Below are 14,198 nucleotides of genomic sequence, written 5' to 3' on the forward strand. Positions count from 1 at the left end.
CATGTGTGCCCACATGCACACTTGAGCAGAGACTGACTTCAACTGAGAAGGTAGAATTCTGGCTAAGAAACACTTTGACACATGCATTGGGGTGAGGGGAGAGAGGACTTCACTAATAGCAAGAATGAGCCTTGACCCAGGAGGTAAAATTAGTGGGCCTAGAATAACCTGCACAAACCATCAAATTACTTTTTGGTCTAATTACCTTCAATGAACCTTCTTAACCTACAGAAGAGGGGGGGTTTGAAAGGCACTAACAAAATGGGTGCCTATTTTCTAAGGGTCTGTAGTGTTGGGGTGTGGGTGTATGGGTGTGTATACATACACAAACACATCTAAATATGTATGTGCTTATTTACTCTCTATGAAAGGTTATTGGGGTTCATGGCTGCTTAGCGATTTAAATTTTAAAGAAAACAAGCTGTGACAATTAACTAATTATAATCTAAAAGAATAATGATAAATTCTTCCTAAGCTACAGATTGTATAACAAAAGACACATGTAACTTTAACAAAGTAGTCCTTCCACTTCCCCTTGTACTGACAGTCTGACATCATGGTTTTGAGGGTTGGCCCTGTCACTTCATTAGCTATTTTACATCTTAGAGCCTCCTCATCTATAAAATGTGCAAAATACCTACCTTGCCAACCTTCCAAGGCTACAATAAAGATTAAATAAAACAATGGATGTAAAGTACTTTGAACTATCAATAAGTGGTCCACTTTTCTCAACTAAAAATAAAGGCAGATAACTAAGATATTGTGGAGGTCTTTAAATTCCAGGCTGAGGGATTTTAAGGACAGGAATAACATGGTCAGATCTGTATTTAAGACATACTAAGCAGAAAGTGGATTTGAGGAGAGAAATGTAAGGCAAGGGTACCAATCAGTAGACTATCGCTCTTATCCAAGTGTGTGTATGTGCACATGTATATTAAGGGGTCATTTTAAATTAAGTAAACACAGTGAGATTTTCATTCTCTAAAATGCTCTGACTATGGGTTGAGTTTTCTGATGAACTGAAAGTTCGATGAAATTTCCTTTTGGTTTGCAATTCCTGTTGAAAAATTTCGAGATTTATGAGTCTACTACTGTTTTAACTTATTTCAAGGACAGAGTATAACCGATGGAATCCTTCCCCTTCCCCCACCCTCCCTTAATTGACTGAGGATCTTCCAGGTCTTAAGAGCTGTCATTCTTTAGAAGAGAGTTTCCATTTTAGACTGCCATAAAATTATGAAGCAGGGTAACTGGGCTGAATATGTCCTGACCTGAAGATACATCCTGAAACTGAGGGTAGGACGAAGTAACTTGTCTGATTCAAATTCAATTTTTATTCTGTGCTTATTTTAATGTCTTTTTTGTCTTTGTAAATAAAAATTACATGTTTGAGAGGAAACAAGTTCCAGTTAATCTTGATTAATTGAGCTTTTAATTTTAAAATGTGATACATAATTGTTTTGACACAATAAACACTTGCCACACATGTTCAAACAAGCTCACGTAAAGAGTATAAACCATCCAAAGCAATTCATTAGACATTTTGGTAAAGAGATGTGGATGGATTCTTTAATTATGACAGCATAGCATGAAAATTTTCATCAAGATTTTATGGCAAATTAAAGTAAAAGAAATTCTTAAAAAAACAAATCACCTTGTAAAGAAGTAATTCAGTGTTCCTAGACTAAGAATCAGGAAAACATGAGTTCAAATCCTGTCTTAGAGACTTACCTGTGTGACCCTGGGCAAATCATTTAATCTCACTGCAAAAGGGGAATAAAAATAGCTTGTATTTTATAAGGTTGTTGTGAGGATCAAATGAGGTAAAAAAATTTAAAATGTTTTGCAAACCTTCAAAGTATCACATAAATGTTAACTAGTATTATCATTTTCTTTATTCAATCTAAACAGAACTTTACCTTTTTATTGCATTCTACTTCCAATAAAAAAAAAACACCTTTTTCCAATTTCAAATGATACTTTTCAGCTGAAAAACTTCAGGTTTCCAAAGGATTAAGTTTTCCAGAACAATGATTCAGTTTAGAGGAAATATTAAATGAAATTGCTGGATCAATTTTTATTAGATACTGCTAGTGAATTCTCTAATGTAAAACCTGAAAAAGAAATCAGACTTACACTATGGACTATACATTATAACCTATAACTATATGGACTGCACCCATTGTCAGACAAATTAATTATCTTGATTTTTTTCCATATGTCATAGTGAATTCATACATTAATCTAAGAATCAGTAACTCTACTACTATCATAATTTTAAAATGGCAAAGAAATTATAGCTGAAGGCTTGGCAACATGACCTCTTTCCATGACAGAAAACATTAGGTTTATGTGACTACCTCCTAAAAGCTGGAGAGCAGGAGAAAGGTTGACAAATCAAAATAATATTAATTAAAACCTTACTTGGCCTCTGAAAAATTTTCTGCATTAAAAAGTAAAGACACATGGTATAACTCGTAGCTGCTGGTAAGTTCCCCTCATAACCACGATAACAGGTAAATAACAGGTGGCATGTACCCAAGAGTTTCATGCTTTTTTTGCTTTATTCAATCTAACATTCATTTATTAAGCTTCTACCATTTACAAGGAACCAAGAAAGGAGAATTGGGCAATGAAGACACAAAAGCCAAAGAAACCACTCCTACTCTCAAGGACCTTGCATTCTACTTGGAAGACAAAACATGCCCACCAATATAAGTGTATGTGAAGTAATTTCAAGAGGGAGAAGTCACTAACAAATGGGAAAGGCCTTGTGTTGAAGCCTTTAAGGAAGATAGGTATCCCTGTAAAGGGAAGAGACTGCATTCTAGACGTGGGGGATGGCTGTATAAAAGGCAAGAAATGGTAGAAGTAACATCATGTAGAGGATACAACTAGTAGGACAATCTAATTGGAACAGAGATTGTGAAGGGGAATAATAGAAAAGAAGACTGGAAAAGGCAGATAACTAAGATATTGTGGAGGTCTTTAAATTCCAGGCTGAGGGATTTTGAGGACAGAAGTAACATGGTCAGATCTGTGTTTAAAACATACTAAGCAGAAAATGTATTTGAGGAGAGAAATGCAGGGCAAGGGACCAATAAGTAGACTATTTCTCTTATCCAAGAGGTAATGAGGACCTGAGCCAAGATGAGAAGAGCTGTATGGGTAGAGAGAAGGGGTCAGAGATGAAAGATGCTATAGAAGTTCAAGTACCATGACTTGGCACATGATTCAATGGGGGGGGGGGGGGTGGGCTGGAATTGAAGGAAATGAGATAGATGAGGAAGACTCCAAAGTAGCAAGATAGTGAACCGGGATGATTGGAAGGATGATGAAAAAATCGAATGTTTCATTGTGGACAAAATGAGTGCGTGATGCCTCAAGGACATTTAGGCAAATATACTAAGTGGGCAACTGGTAATGGAGTTCAGAAGAGAGATAAGGGCTGGATATACAGACTGGGGAGTCATCTGTATACAAATGCCCCACAGGCAACTCAAACTCCATATCCAAAACTGCAATTGTTATTTTTTTCCTTTTTCCAAACTCACCTCTCCCCTCAACTTCCCTATTTCTACCGAAAGCTCTACCTTCCCTGAAGTGATCCAGATTCAAGATATATGGTTAACCTTTTACTCTTCACTTTCATTGCCCCCCTTCCCCATGTCATCATTTCCCAAGTCTTCACCCTTCTTTCCCCACAATCTATTCCCTGTTTCATCTCCTTCTATACTCCCAACTACAATCACTCCTGTATAGACCCTCATTACCTCTTTCCTGTTTTGATGATTGCACTAGTTTCCTAATTGGACAGATGGCATCCAGCTTATTTCTAATCCATTTTCTGCACAGTTGCAAGACTGATGTTCCTTTTTTCTTTTTTGGAGGGGGGAAGGCAAGGCAATAGGGATTAAGTGACTTGCTCAAGGTCACACAACTAGTAAGTATCAAGTGTCTGAGGTTGGATTTGAACTCATGTCCTCCTGACTCCAGGGCTGGTACGCTATTCACTGTGCCACCTAGCTGCCCTAAGATTGATATTTCTAAAATAAAGGTCTGAGAATGTTAATCCCCTGGGTTAAGAAACTCCAAGACCATTTTGGTTTTTAGTACAAAGGTAAAATATGAATTCCAGTTTGTACTTAAAGCCCTCTACAATCAGACTTTTTGCCTATCTTTCCAGGATGATTACCCTCTTACTTTCCTTTATACACTTGGTTCTAGTCAAACTGGCCTGCCTGCTGCTCCCTCTATCATATCCTGTCTCCCACCCCTATGCTTTGAAACATGTTGACTCTATCTGGAATGCTTTCCTTCTTCTCTGCTACCTCTTCAACTCCCTGACTAGTTAAAAGTTGCATCCTATGGAAAGCCTTTCTTATTTCATCAGGTGACAGGAGCTGGTAGGTGGCACAGCAGATAGAGAGCCAGGTCTGAAGTCAAGAAAGACTCAAATCTTGGCCTCAAACACTTATTGGTTGGATAGCCTTAATATACTAAGAAAAGTAGTAAGTATAAGTAACTGAGGGGTTACAATTGCATAGGAAACTGAGGTAACAAATTAGGGTCAGCAGAGAGGGCCAGAGGAAGTCATGTCACAGCAAAGTACAATCAGGTAGTAAACTCACAAGATAAAAAGAGGTGATCCTCAGTAGCACCAGACCAAGAGAGAAGCACAGGGAATAAGACAGCCAATAATTGTGAAGAACTCCTATAGCCATTGTTCCTACCTGTCAGTGGCTGGTACACTGATCTAGCAGTCAATTATATCTAATTTGGGCATAATTGTCTATATACATGGACTTTGCTACTGGTCATCTCTAGAATATATTCAATGAGACTAGGAAGTGTGTCCTATAATTATTTTTACCTTCTCAGACAAAGAACAGTTGCCTTTCACTGTGACTCTAATTACCTAACAAGGAAACCCAGAACTGCATATGAATTCCTACTCTCCAGGGGTGCTTCTAAACAGTCCGAAACTTTGCTTTGTTAGGATAGAAGAGAAAAGGAGAAAACACAACACAAGCTGGGGCTTTCCTTCCTGGTATATGCAAGTCTGACTCCAATCCCAATCCCCTGATGGTTTTCTCCAGTCAAGACATGGTTACCTGAATAACTCCATTCTGAAGTACCCACCTGCATTCCTTTTGAACTCCCCATCTGTATAAAAGCTCAATTATATTACTAATGCTAACAATATATAATTAGCTTCACTTCTATAACTCCTGAGGTTTTCAAAACTGGCTTTCTGCTGGCAGAAACTCTTTCACAAGACTTTCAAAGTTTTTACCCATTCTGAATCTTTGAAAAATGCTTTTCAATATAAGTTAGAAACTACCCACTGGGTTCCTCACAACTACTCTGCACCATTCCCAATGCACAAGTCCACATGTGATAGATACATGTCCGGTCAGGGAGCAACCTAATCAAAATAAGCAAGCATTCCAACAAGGCTGTCAAAAATTTCCATCAGTTTCTAATGACCTTCCAAATGAATCTTCCTAAATAAATCCTTTTTTTGTCCAAGTATTTCCCATTAGAATGAGAGGCAGCATGCTGTAGTGGAAAGAACAGGGAATTTATTTCTGCCACTTACTACCTGTATGTGCTAGGGCAAGCAAGTCAGTTCCAGGGTTCTTTCTTCATCTGAAAAATGAGGGTGTTGACTTTAGAGGTCCCTTCTAGTGCTAGATCTATGATCCGAAGACCTGAGTTCGAATACCATATCAGTAATCTACCTACTTGTGACCTTGGGTAAGTCATTAATCCTTAACTTCTGTGGTTCTGCCTCCTAAAATGAGGAGGTGAGATTAGATGATCTCTAAGGTACATCCCCACCCCTCAGGCAGCTAGGTGACACAGTGGATAGAGTACTGGCCCAAAGTCAGGAAGACTCATCTTCCTGAGTTTAAATTTGCCCTCAGACACTCGCTAGCTGTATGACCCTGGACAAGCCATTTGCCTCAGTTTCCTCATCTGTAATATGAGCTGGAGAAGGAAATGGTAAACCATTCCAGTATCTTTGCCAAGAAAACTGAAAATGAAACATAGTCATACAAGCTCTAAATCTCATGATCCTGAAAGCAAAGGAGTGGAGGGGGAAGGGGAATACCTTTATTCCTGTCAAATAGATTGGAGTCCAAGAAGCCTTGTATATAGCTAACTGAAATGAGAGGAAATGCCTAACTGAAAACTACACAGTTCAACAAATGGAACCACTGAAAAGGATGTTCAAGGATCAATGGCTGGCAATGTATGTTTTTTCATTTTTCAAATGCTTTATTAACTTTTGATTTACATCATTCATTTCCACCAGATTTTGAGTTACAAATTTTCTCCCCATTTTCCCCCCTACCCACTGCCCCAAAATAGCAGTTCCAAAGGATATCCCCTCCTCCAATCTGCTCGCTCCCATACCCCCTTCGACTTTTCCAGTAGGGTATGGTGGACCTCTATGCCTCAGTGCCTGTATATCTTAATTCCCAATTACATGTATAATAGTAATAATAATAGTATATATATATATATATATTTTTTTAACATTTGTTTTTAAAACTTTGGATTCCAGATTTATTCCCTTCCTCCCTTGTCACCCATACTTACTGGGAAGATAAGCAGTTCAGTATAGGTTGTATATGTGTGGCTAATGAAGAACAATAACATAGTAGATATATTGTAAAAGGCTGACTATATTTCCCTCCCTCCTATCCCACCTCCAACCCCACTTGTTCTATTCTCTACTTTGATCCCATCCCTTTTCAAAAGTGGGTGCTTCCAAATACCCTCCCCCCCAGCCTGCCCTCCCTTCCATCACACCCCCTCTCATCCCCTTCCCCCCCTACTTTCCTGTAGGGTGAGATACCCTATTTAGTGTGTATTTCATTCCCTCCCCGAGCCAAATTCAATGACAATATGGTTGACCCATTCCCTTTTGCCTTCCTATTCTTCCCCTCCATTGTAACCATTTTCCCTTACTTCTTCTATATGAAATAGTTTACTCCATTCTGTCTCTCCCCTTCTCCTCTCATTATATTCCTCTCACTTCTTAATTTTACCTTTTAAGTATCATCCCTTCCTATTAAATTGGTCCTGTGCCCTCTATCTATGTATACCTGTAAACATATATACATTCACATATGTAGTCATACACCCGTATACCCTCTGATACAGACATATATATATGTATATATATATACACATATATATATATTTCTATTCCCTTCAACTATTTTTATACTGAGAAAAGTTTCATCAGTTACAATTATCGTTTTTCCATGTAGGAATGCAAATAGTTCAACTTGGATAAGTTCCTTATGATTTCTTTTCTCTGTTTACCTTCTCATGCTTCTCTTGCTTCTTGTATCTGAATGTCAAATTTTCTATTCAACTCTGGTTTTTTCAGCAAGAATGCTTGAAAGTCCTCTATTCCACTGAATGGCCATATTTTCCCCTGAAACATGATACTCAGTTTTGCTGGGTAGGTGATTCTTGGTTTTAATCCCAGCTCCTCTGCCCTCCAGATTATCATATTCCAAGCCCTTCAATCCCTCAGTGTAGAAGCTGCCAGATCCTGAGTTATCCTGATTGTGTTTCCACAATATTCAAATTGTTTCTTCCTGGCTGCTTGCAATATTCTCTCCTTGATCTGGGAATTCCAGAACCTGGCTATAATATTCCTAGGAGTTTTCTTTTTGGTGATGGGTGCATTTTTTCAACCTCTATTTTGCCCTCTGTTTCTAAAACATCAGGGCAGTTTTCCTTGAGAATTTCTTGGAGGAAATTTCTAGGTTCTTTCTTTGATCATGGCTTTCAGGTAGTCCAATAATTTTTCAATTATCTCTCCTGGATCTATTTTCCAGGTCAGTGGTTTTTCCAATTAGATATTTCATGTTGCCTTCTATTCTTTCATTTGTTTGGATCTGTTTAACAGCATCTTGATTTCCCATAAAGTCATTAGCTTCCATTTGCTCCAATCTAATTCTGAAGGAATGATTCTCCTCAGTGACCTTTTGAGATTCTTTTTCCATCTAGCAAATTCAGCTTTTTAAGGCATTCTTCTCCTCATTGGCTTTTTGAGCCTCTTTTACCATTTGAGTTAGTCTATTTTTTAAGGTGTTGTTTTCCTCAGCCAGGCTGTTGACTCTCATTTCATAATTTTCTTGCATCGTTCTCATTTCTCTTCCCAATTCTTCCTCCACTTCTCTTATCTGCTTCTTAAGGTCCTCTATGGTCTGTAACCAGCTTGTATTTTTCTTGGAAGCTTTTGGTGCAGGAGTCCTGACTTCACTGCCTTCCTCCTGTTCCATGCTTTATTGGATTGCTTTGCTTGGTTTGCTTCCTTTGCCTGCTCATTTTGCCACTCAATTACTTGACTTTTGGGCTTTTTGCCACAGTAGGACTCTGCCACCAGACAGGGGAACTTCCGTCCCAAATGCTGGGGTTTTCTCAGCTGCCAAAGGTATTATCTGGGTGTCCTCTCTGAAGCCTCCACACGCTCTGGCAAGCTGGACACACACCCCAGGACCTTCACCCTGGACCACAATCCAGATACAAGCAGGTTAAAGCAAGAGCAATTACCCCTCAGACTGGATGCTTGGTCCCCCTACACTCTGCAGGCGAGAAGCCACTAAAGCTGCCCGAGAAGCTGACACACTCCCAACTACTGGTCCCAAAGTCCACACTGCACTGACCTCTCACTTTGTCCTTAGTATCTGTGTGTTGATAATTCTGGACCACCACAGCTGCTGGTGGTCTGGAGTCCCTCCAAGCTGGTGGCTGGTCAGGCCTGCCCTGGGGCTAAAACCTCGGCTCCCAGAGAGCAGTGCTGGCTGATCCCTGCTGGCCTGCCAGGCTGTCCTCAGCGGGAGGTTAGCTTCTCTGTGTCACTTTGTGGTTTCTGTAGCTCCAGAGTTTGTTCGGAGTCCCCTTTCACATGGATTGGAGGTGGTGGGAGCCGGAGCCATGCAGAGGTCCTGTTTCTACTCCTGCAACGCTGTATTTTCAACTGATGTGGAGTCAAAAGTAGGATGTGAAGTTTGGGACTCACTGCCAAGAGCTATGTGGGTGTATATGGAAATAAATCAATTCCAGTGAAATTAATTTACAGAGAGGTCTGGGAAAGAGAGGGAATTGATCCAAGAAACTAACACATTGGTAAGAGATGATCCATTTAAAAAAAATCAAGTTTTATTTTGTTATGTTAATATGGACTTGGAATTTGAGGTCAGAATTTTCAATAAAAACCCCAATTTTGAGATACCTATCTTAAGAGTGCTACAAATAAAGCCACAAGAAATATTTTTCACTAATCTAAAGATATCAGGAAGCAAAAATAGCTCTACTTAAGCAAATCTGTAAAATTTTATTTCTTAAATCTCTATCCTTTGTTCATATATGTTAAAAGACAATCATGTAATAATTTACCAGCTAGCAGCATGAGTATTTTGATAGGAAAACAGATAAAAAAATTTTTTATGATCAAGTACCTAACTTTAAATATATTTGATTTGGTTTTATTGTTGACCTGTCATACAAGTCTACTTCCCATTCAGATAATCATGTATATATAATGCAAGTACTTTTCTTGCTATAACAGGGAAAGCCTAAAAATAGCTACTATCTTCATATGACTTTTTATGTGAAGTTTTAAAGCATCCATAAATGATATCTGCATCTCCCTGAATTCAATCAAGTTAGTAAAATAATTAGACTCAAAGGACAAGGAGCCTTGACCAGTAATCTAATCTGCTCCCCCCAGACATAAATTACCCAGGTAGATGATGCTTTATAAACATTAAATTAATTAAAATTAAATAAAAATATGAGGCTGCCTAAAACTAGAGACAGGTAAAAGAGGGAGTGATTTATTCTACCTATTGAAAGCATACAAACTGTTAAAGATTTAAGAGAAGACTTATCTTAGTCTGCTTACAATTACCATGTCTAATTTAAGAAAGGGACAAACAATTCCAGGTGCTGGAATTTGTCAAAGACACTGGAGTATAACTATGCCTTTTAAAAACAAACAAAAAAGCCACCTGAAAAAAGTTTTTTCTTCATTATCTTGGAATGTTGATCCAAAACTGGTTTTTAAAAGGCTACTTTAGTATTTTTCTCATTCTCTCTGATTTTGAAAGTGAAGTCTTAATTTCATCTACAAAACTAAAACTGAAAAGCGATAAAATTTTATAAATCAATGAGTTAGCTCTTCCCCCATTCTTTGTATTTATATCTTATCAGATATTGAGACAAATCTAACTCAAATAAGAGAGTAGTTCTTAGAAAATTATTCCTTTTAGGTCAATGAAGTACATATTGATGTCTAACTATCTGGATTTTTACTATAATTAGAAGTAATGATAATTTACCTTAGTCACTACTTACCCATCTGCCTTTTCCATAATTTTTCACTGGCTCAGGGGAATGGCTCTGAAATAGTCAAGAATTGTTGTTATAATCCACTAGATTTGGGGAATGGGGGGAGGGGGGTACTGGGTCTCTAATTTTACTGGTATAGGGAACTTCCGGTGAGGAAATGCCCTTCACCAAAGATCAACAACTATGTTATAACATAGTCATAGAGAGTCACTTATAACATTGAGAAAGTAAGCAACTTATTGTCACACAGTCTGATGTGTGTCAGAGGCAAAATATGAACTGAGTCTTTCTTACTGACTACATCAGACATCATCTTTATCATACTGCCTTTCATTCTTTATGTTGAATAGCTTAGTGACAGGTATCTAACATAAATCTGTAAGATATTTTTTTTCATTGATAATGAAGTTAAAACTAAGTTTATACTTGAAAATCATTAAATGACTATCTCGTGGACACAATTCTCTTTATGGTCACTTTTTTACATGATGGATAACTGGAGAACAATATACAACCCTTTCTGAGCTGCATGATGCTTAGATCTGTGATCATCCCTTACCAGGCTGCACTCTGGACTTCACCACACCTTAGAAATCTCTTTATCTATACTTCAGCCCTGAAATCCACATCTCTCACCCATCCAGCTCCTCCCACTGACTGACTGGCTCCTCCTAGAGCCTTCCTTTGAGGAGGGAGCCCAGGCCAGCCACCACTTTATTATTCTCCAGGGTAATGAATTTCTCCTTTATGACATCCCTTTATGGTGCTATTTTCCTTCATTATAATGTAGGCTCCTTGAGGGCAGGAACTATCTTTCTGCTTGTAATTTGATTGGTAGTTTTATACCTAGTGACTAAGTCAGTAAGTCGGTCAGTGCTAGGCACTAGGCTGGGCACTGGTAATACCAAAATAACAACAATGCGATGATCCTCAAGTCTGTGATAGTTTTCCCAATAACCGAGATTCTAACAGTGCTTTTTACAGTGACTGTCTTACAATAAATAATCCTGTAGAGGATGTATATCTAAGCCTTCTTATCCTCCCTCTTTACAGAAGAGGCACCTGAGGCTTAAAAGGGCTGCCTTTACCCAGGGTTACATAATCAGTAAAGAGAAGAGTGAGAATTGGAACAATCTTCTCTAGTGAAGAACAGGCAAAGCAATAGGGTGATTAAAGTGCAAATGATTTCAGCAATGCACAAGGTGAACCAAAAAGGCAGACAGTGTACCACAGGGGCATGAAAGGAGGTGTAGTCCAAGCTCCACTGGCCATAAGTTATTAGTTAGTCAATTACTGTTGCTGTTGTGTCAATTACTATTGTTGTTCAATTGTTTCAGCCATGTCAGATTCTTTATGATCCTGTGGGACCTCTATCCATGGGATTTTCTTGGCAAAGATAATGGAGTGGTTTGCCATTTCCTTCTCCAGTGTCAAACAGAGGTCAAGTGACTCGCCCAGGGTCACACAGGAAGGAAGTTTCTGAGGCTGGATCTGAACTCAGGTCTTCCTGATTCCAAGCCCAGTGTTCCACGCACTGTGCCACCTAGCTGCCCCAGCTAGCTAATACTATTTCTAAACTTCCACTAAAATTCTTTTCTTATCCATTGCCATGCCAAAAAGCGATGGTGTGTGGGTCTGCTGACAGAAACCTGTTGCCAAGACAGGCCTGGCAATGTTTGGGAAGGCTTGCTGCTAAGGGAACAGAGAAATGAAATTTTTGCTCAAAGGAATTCTTCAAGACTATCTACTAACTCATAAGGCATTTCTGATACTACTTCATCAGTGGGTTTTGAGGATCAAATGAGAAAAGACATGTACCTTAAAGCATGGTGTATTTGATTATTACCATTTCTTGTGACCTCAAAGATCTGGATGCTTAAACTCTATCAAGATCTAAGTCTTAGGTACACAATTATTTAAGAGTTGCTGCTTTTAAAGCAAATTATCTGAGTATCTTTACAATGACGTTTGACCACAGTTACATAACAGTACTTGCTACCCCTACAGGATTCTTAGGAGTATTCAGTGACTCAATTTTCTTAGCTGTAAAATGGACTAGATGACCTTTATGGTCAGTTCTGACCCTAAATCTATTATATTAGTATATAGGTATGAAATATCATAGCAAAAATGATGTTCTTCTTCCTCTAGTACAAGTCAACATTTTTATGTGATACGCCTTCTATTAAAACTCTTTCAAGTTCAAGTAAACCATGTAATTCAGAAAGAATGTAAACTCCTTGGTGACATGGACTGGTACTGCTTTTTGGCATCTTAGGAAACTACTATGGTACAGTGCTATCAGTGTTTAACAAATGCTTATGTAATTAAACTAAACTCCCAAAAGTAACCTGAGGTAGTGTCATACTCCCAGGAAGTGACAAGAGTCAAGATTCAAACCTAGGTACTCCTGATCTGAGGCCTAGTCACTAGGCTATGCTACTTCTTCACACAGACTACTACTATGGCCAATAACAAAAAACTCAAACCAACAATACTAAATAATGGGGCTATATAGACTAAATTACAACATACTAGGAAAACTACGGTAGCAAAGTATTTTCTATAACTGAGTGTCAGTGTTATTTTTCTGAAATGCTAGAAAAAGAAGAAAACTGTTTAGCAATTTCAAGAAGTGCTGATAGATGTTAACTAAATAGCAATTATATGAGCTGAATAGCAGAGTTAAATACATAAAGTACAGTAGACAGCCTGCATTTAACTTCACCAATAATGTCAGAAGCAGGTAAAACCATTTCCAATCTTATGTGCATCTCTCCTAAGGAGAGCAATTTTGTAAAGATACCAATGTCAAGAGATTGGCTTTAAGTGCTCTTACACACTGACACCCTTTTAGCCTTTACTTGATCCAACTGTGAGGCTATATTTCAGCTTAGCAAAAATGAATTTTTGGACATTGATTTTTATCCCTCTCTAAATTGACATCAATTTATACAGTGGATGGGAAGATGATGCATTTTAATATTAGTGCTGTATGACTAAGTTTTACTTTTCAAAAAGCTATCTTGGCAAGATTGGTTTACAAATAAATACAAAAAGCCAAGAACGAGTAAACAAAGTTTTCAAAAAAGAAAAAAAAGTCAACAACTCTAAATTGGCCAAGCATGGATTTCAATTTTGAGTGTCCCTTCATCAGATAAGTTTTTGCTAAAGATATTAACATCATTTTCTAGTTTTCTTGGTCGGGTAGATAGGCAAATAAAGAAAAAAAGTGACAAAATACATAATCTATAGCAACTGATACACAATATATTACACAAGCGGAAACTTAACAATCGAAAAGCCTCTTAAATCCAAGACAATTATCTTTTTCTCTCAAAGAATACAGATTCTTTATCTTACCAGCCTTTTAATAACATTACAATTTTTAAAAAGCTTGATGAGTGTTATACAAGCTATATATAATCTATAATTCAGGGATAGAGATCTATGATTCTGTTGGTCTAGTGCAGAGTGTAGGTCTAATGTAGGTCTGCAACTTGTCTGAAACATATAGTCTTACGAGCACTGCCCATAGCCCTGGGAGACTGAGTGACTTGCCCAGAATAATACAAGCAACCAGACAAATCAGTCAACAAACCTTTACTGAGAGCTTACCATGTGACAGGGTCGTGCTAAGAGCTGGGGGTACAAAGAAAGGTAAAAATAGCCCTGCAATTGCTCTCCAGAAGCTCACATTCTAACAGGGGAGACAAATTATGAATAACTAGTTCCATGCAACATATATCCAGAACAGATGGAAAGTGATCTGAATGGAGAAGGACTAGCATCCAGGGGGACCAGAAAGACCTGCA

The 14,198-nt window shown here is 38.2% G+C and overlaps 1 protein-coding gene across 2 annotated transcripts in view; it reads right to left on the minus strand.

Moving 5' to 3' along the window:
* Nucleotides 1–14,198, minus strand: part of PDZD8 (PDZ domain containing 8) — a 110,234-nt gene that overhangs the window by 12,036 nt on the left and 84,000 nt on the right. The window contains exon 4 of one of the 2 annotated variants that reach the window (XM_069099045.1): nucleotides 10,390–10,434. The exons of the other annotated variant lie outside the window; for it this stretch is intronic. Coding sequence (XP_068955146.1) covers nucleotides 10,390–10,434 — 45 coding nt within the window. The remainder of the gene's footprint in view (nucleotides 1–10,389; nucleotides 10,435–14,198) is intronic. 2 annotated transcript variants of the gene reach the window in all.

This window comes from Petaurus breviceps, unplaced genomic scaffold, assembly GCF_028583685.1.
Source record: "Petaurus breviceps papuanus isolate PSGF00001 unplaced genomic scaffold, PetGlider_PUasm1.0 37, whole genome shotgun sequence".
Classification (NCBI taxonomy): domain Eukaryota; kingdom Metazoa; phylum Chordata; class Mammalia; order Diprotodontia; family Petauridae; genus Petaurus; species Petaurus breviceps.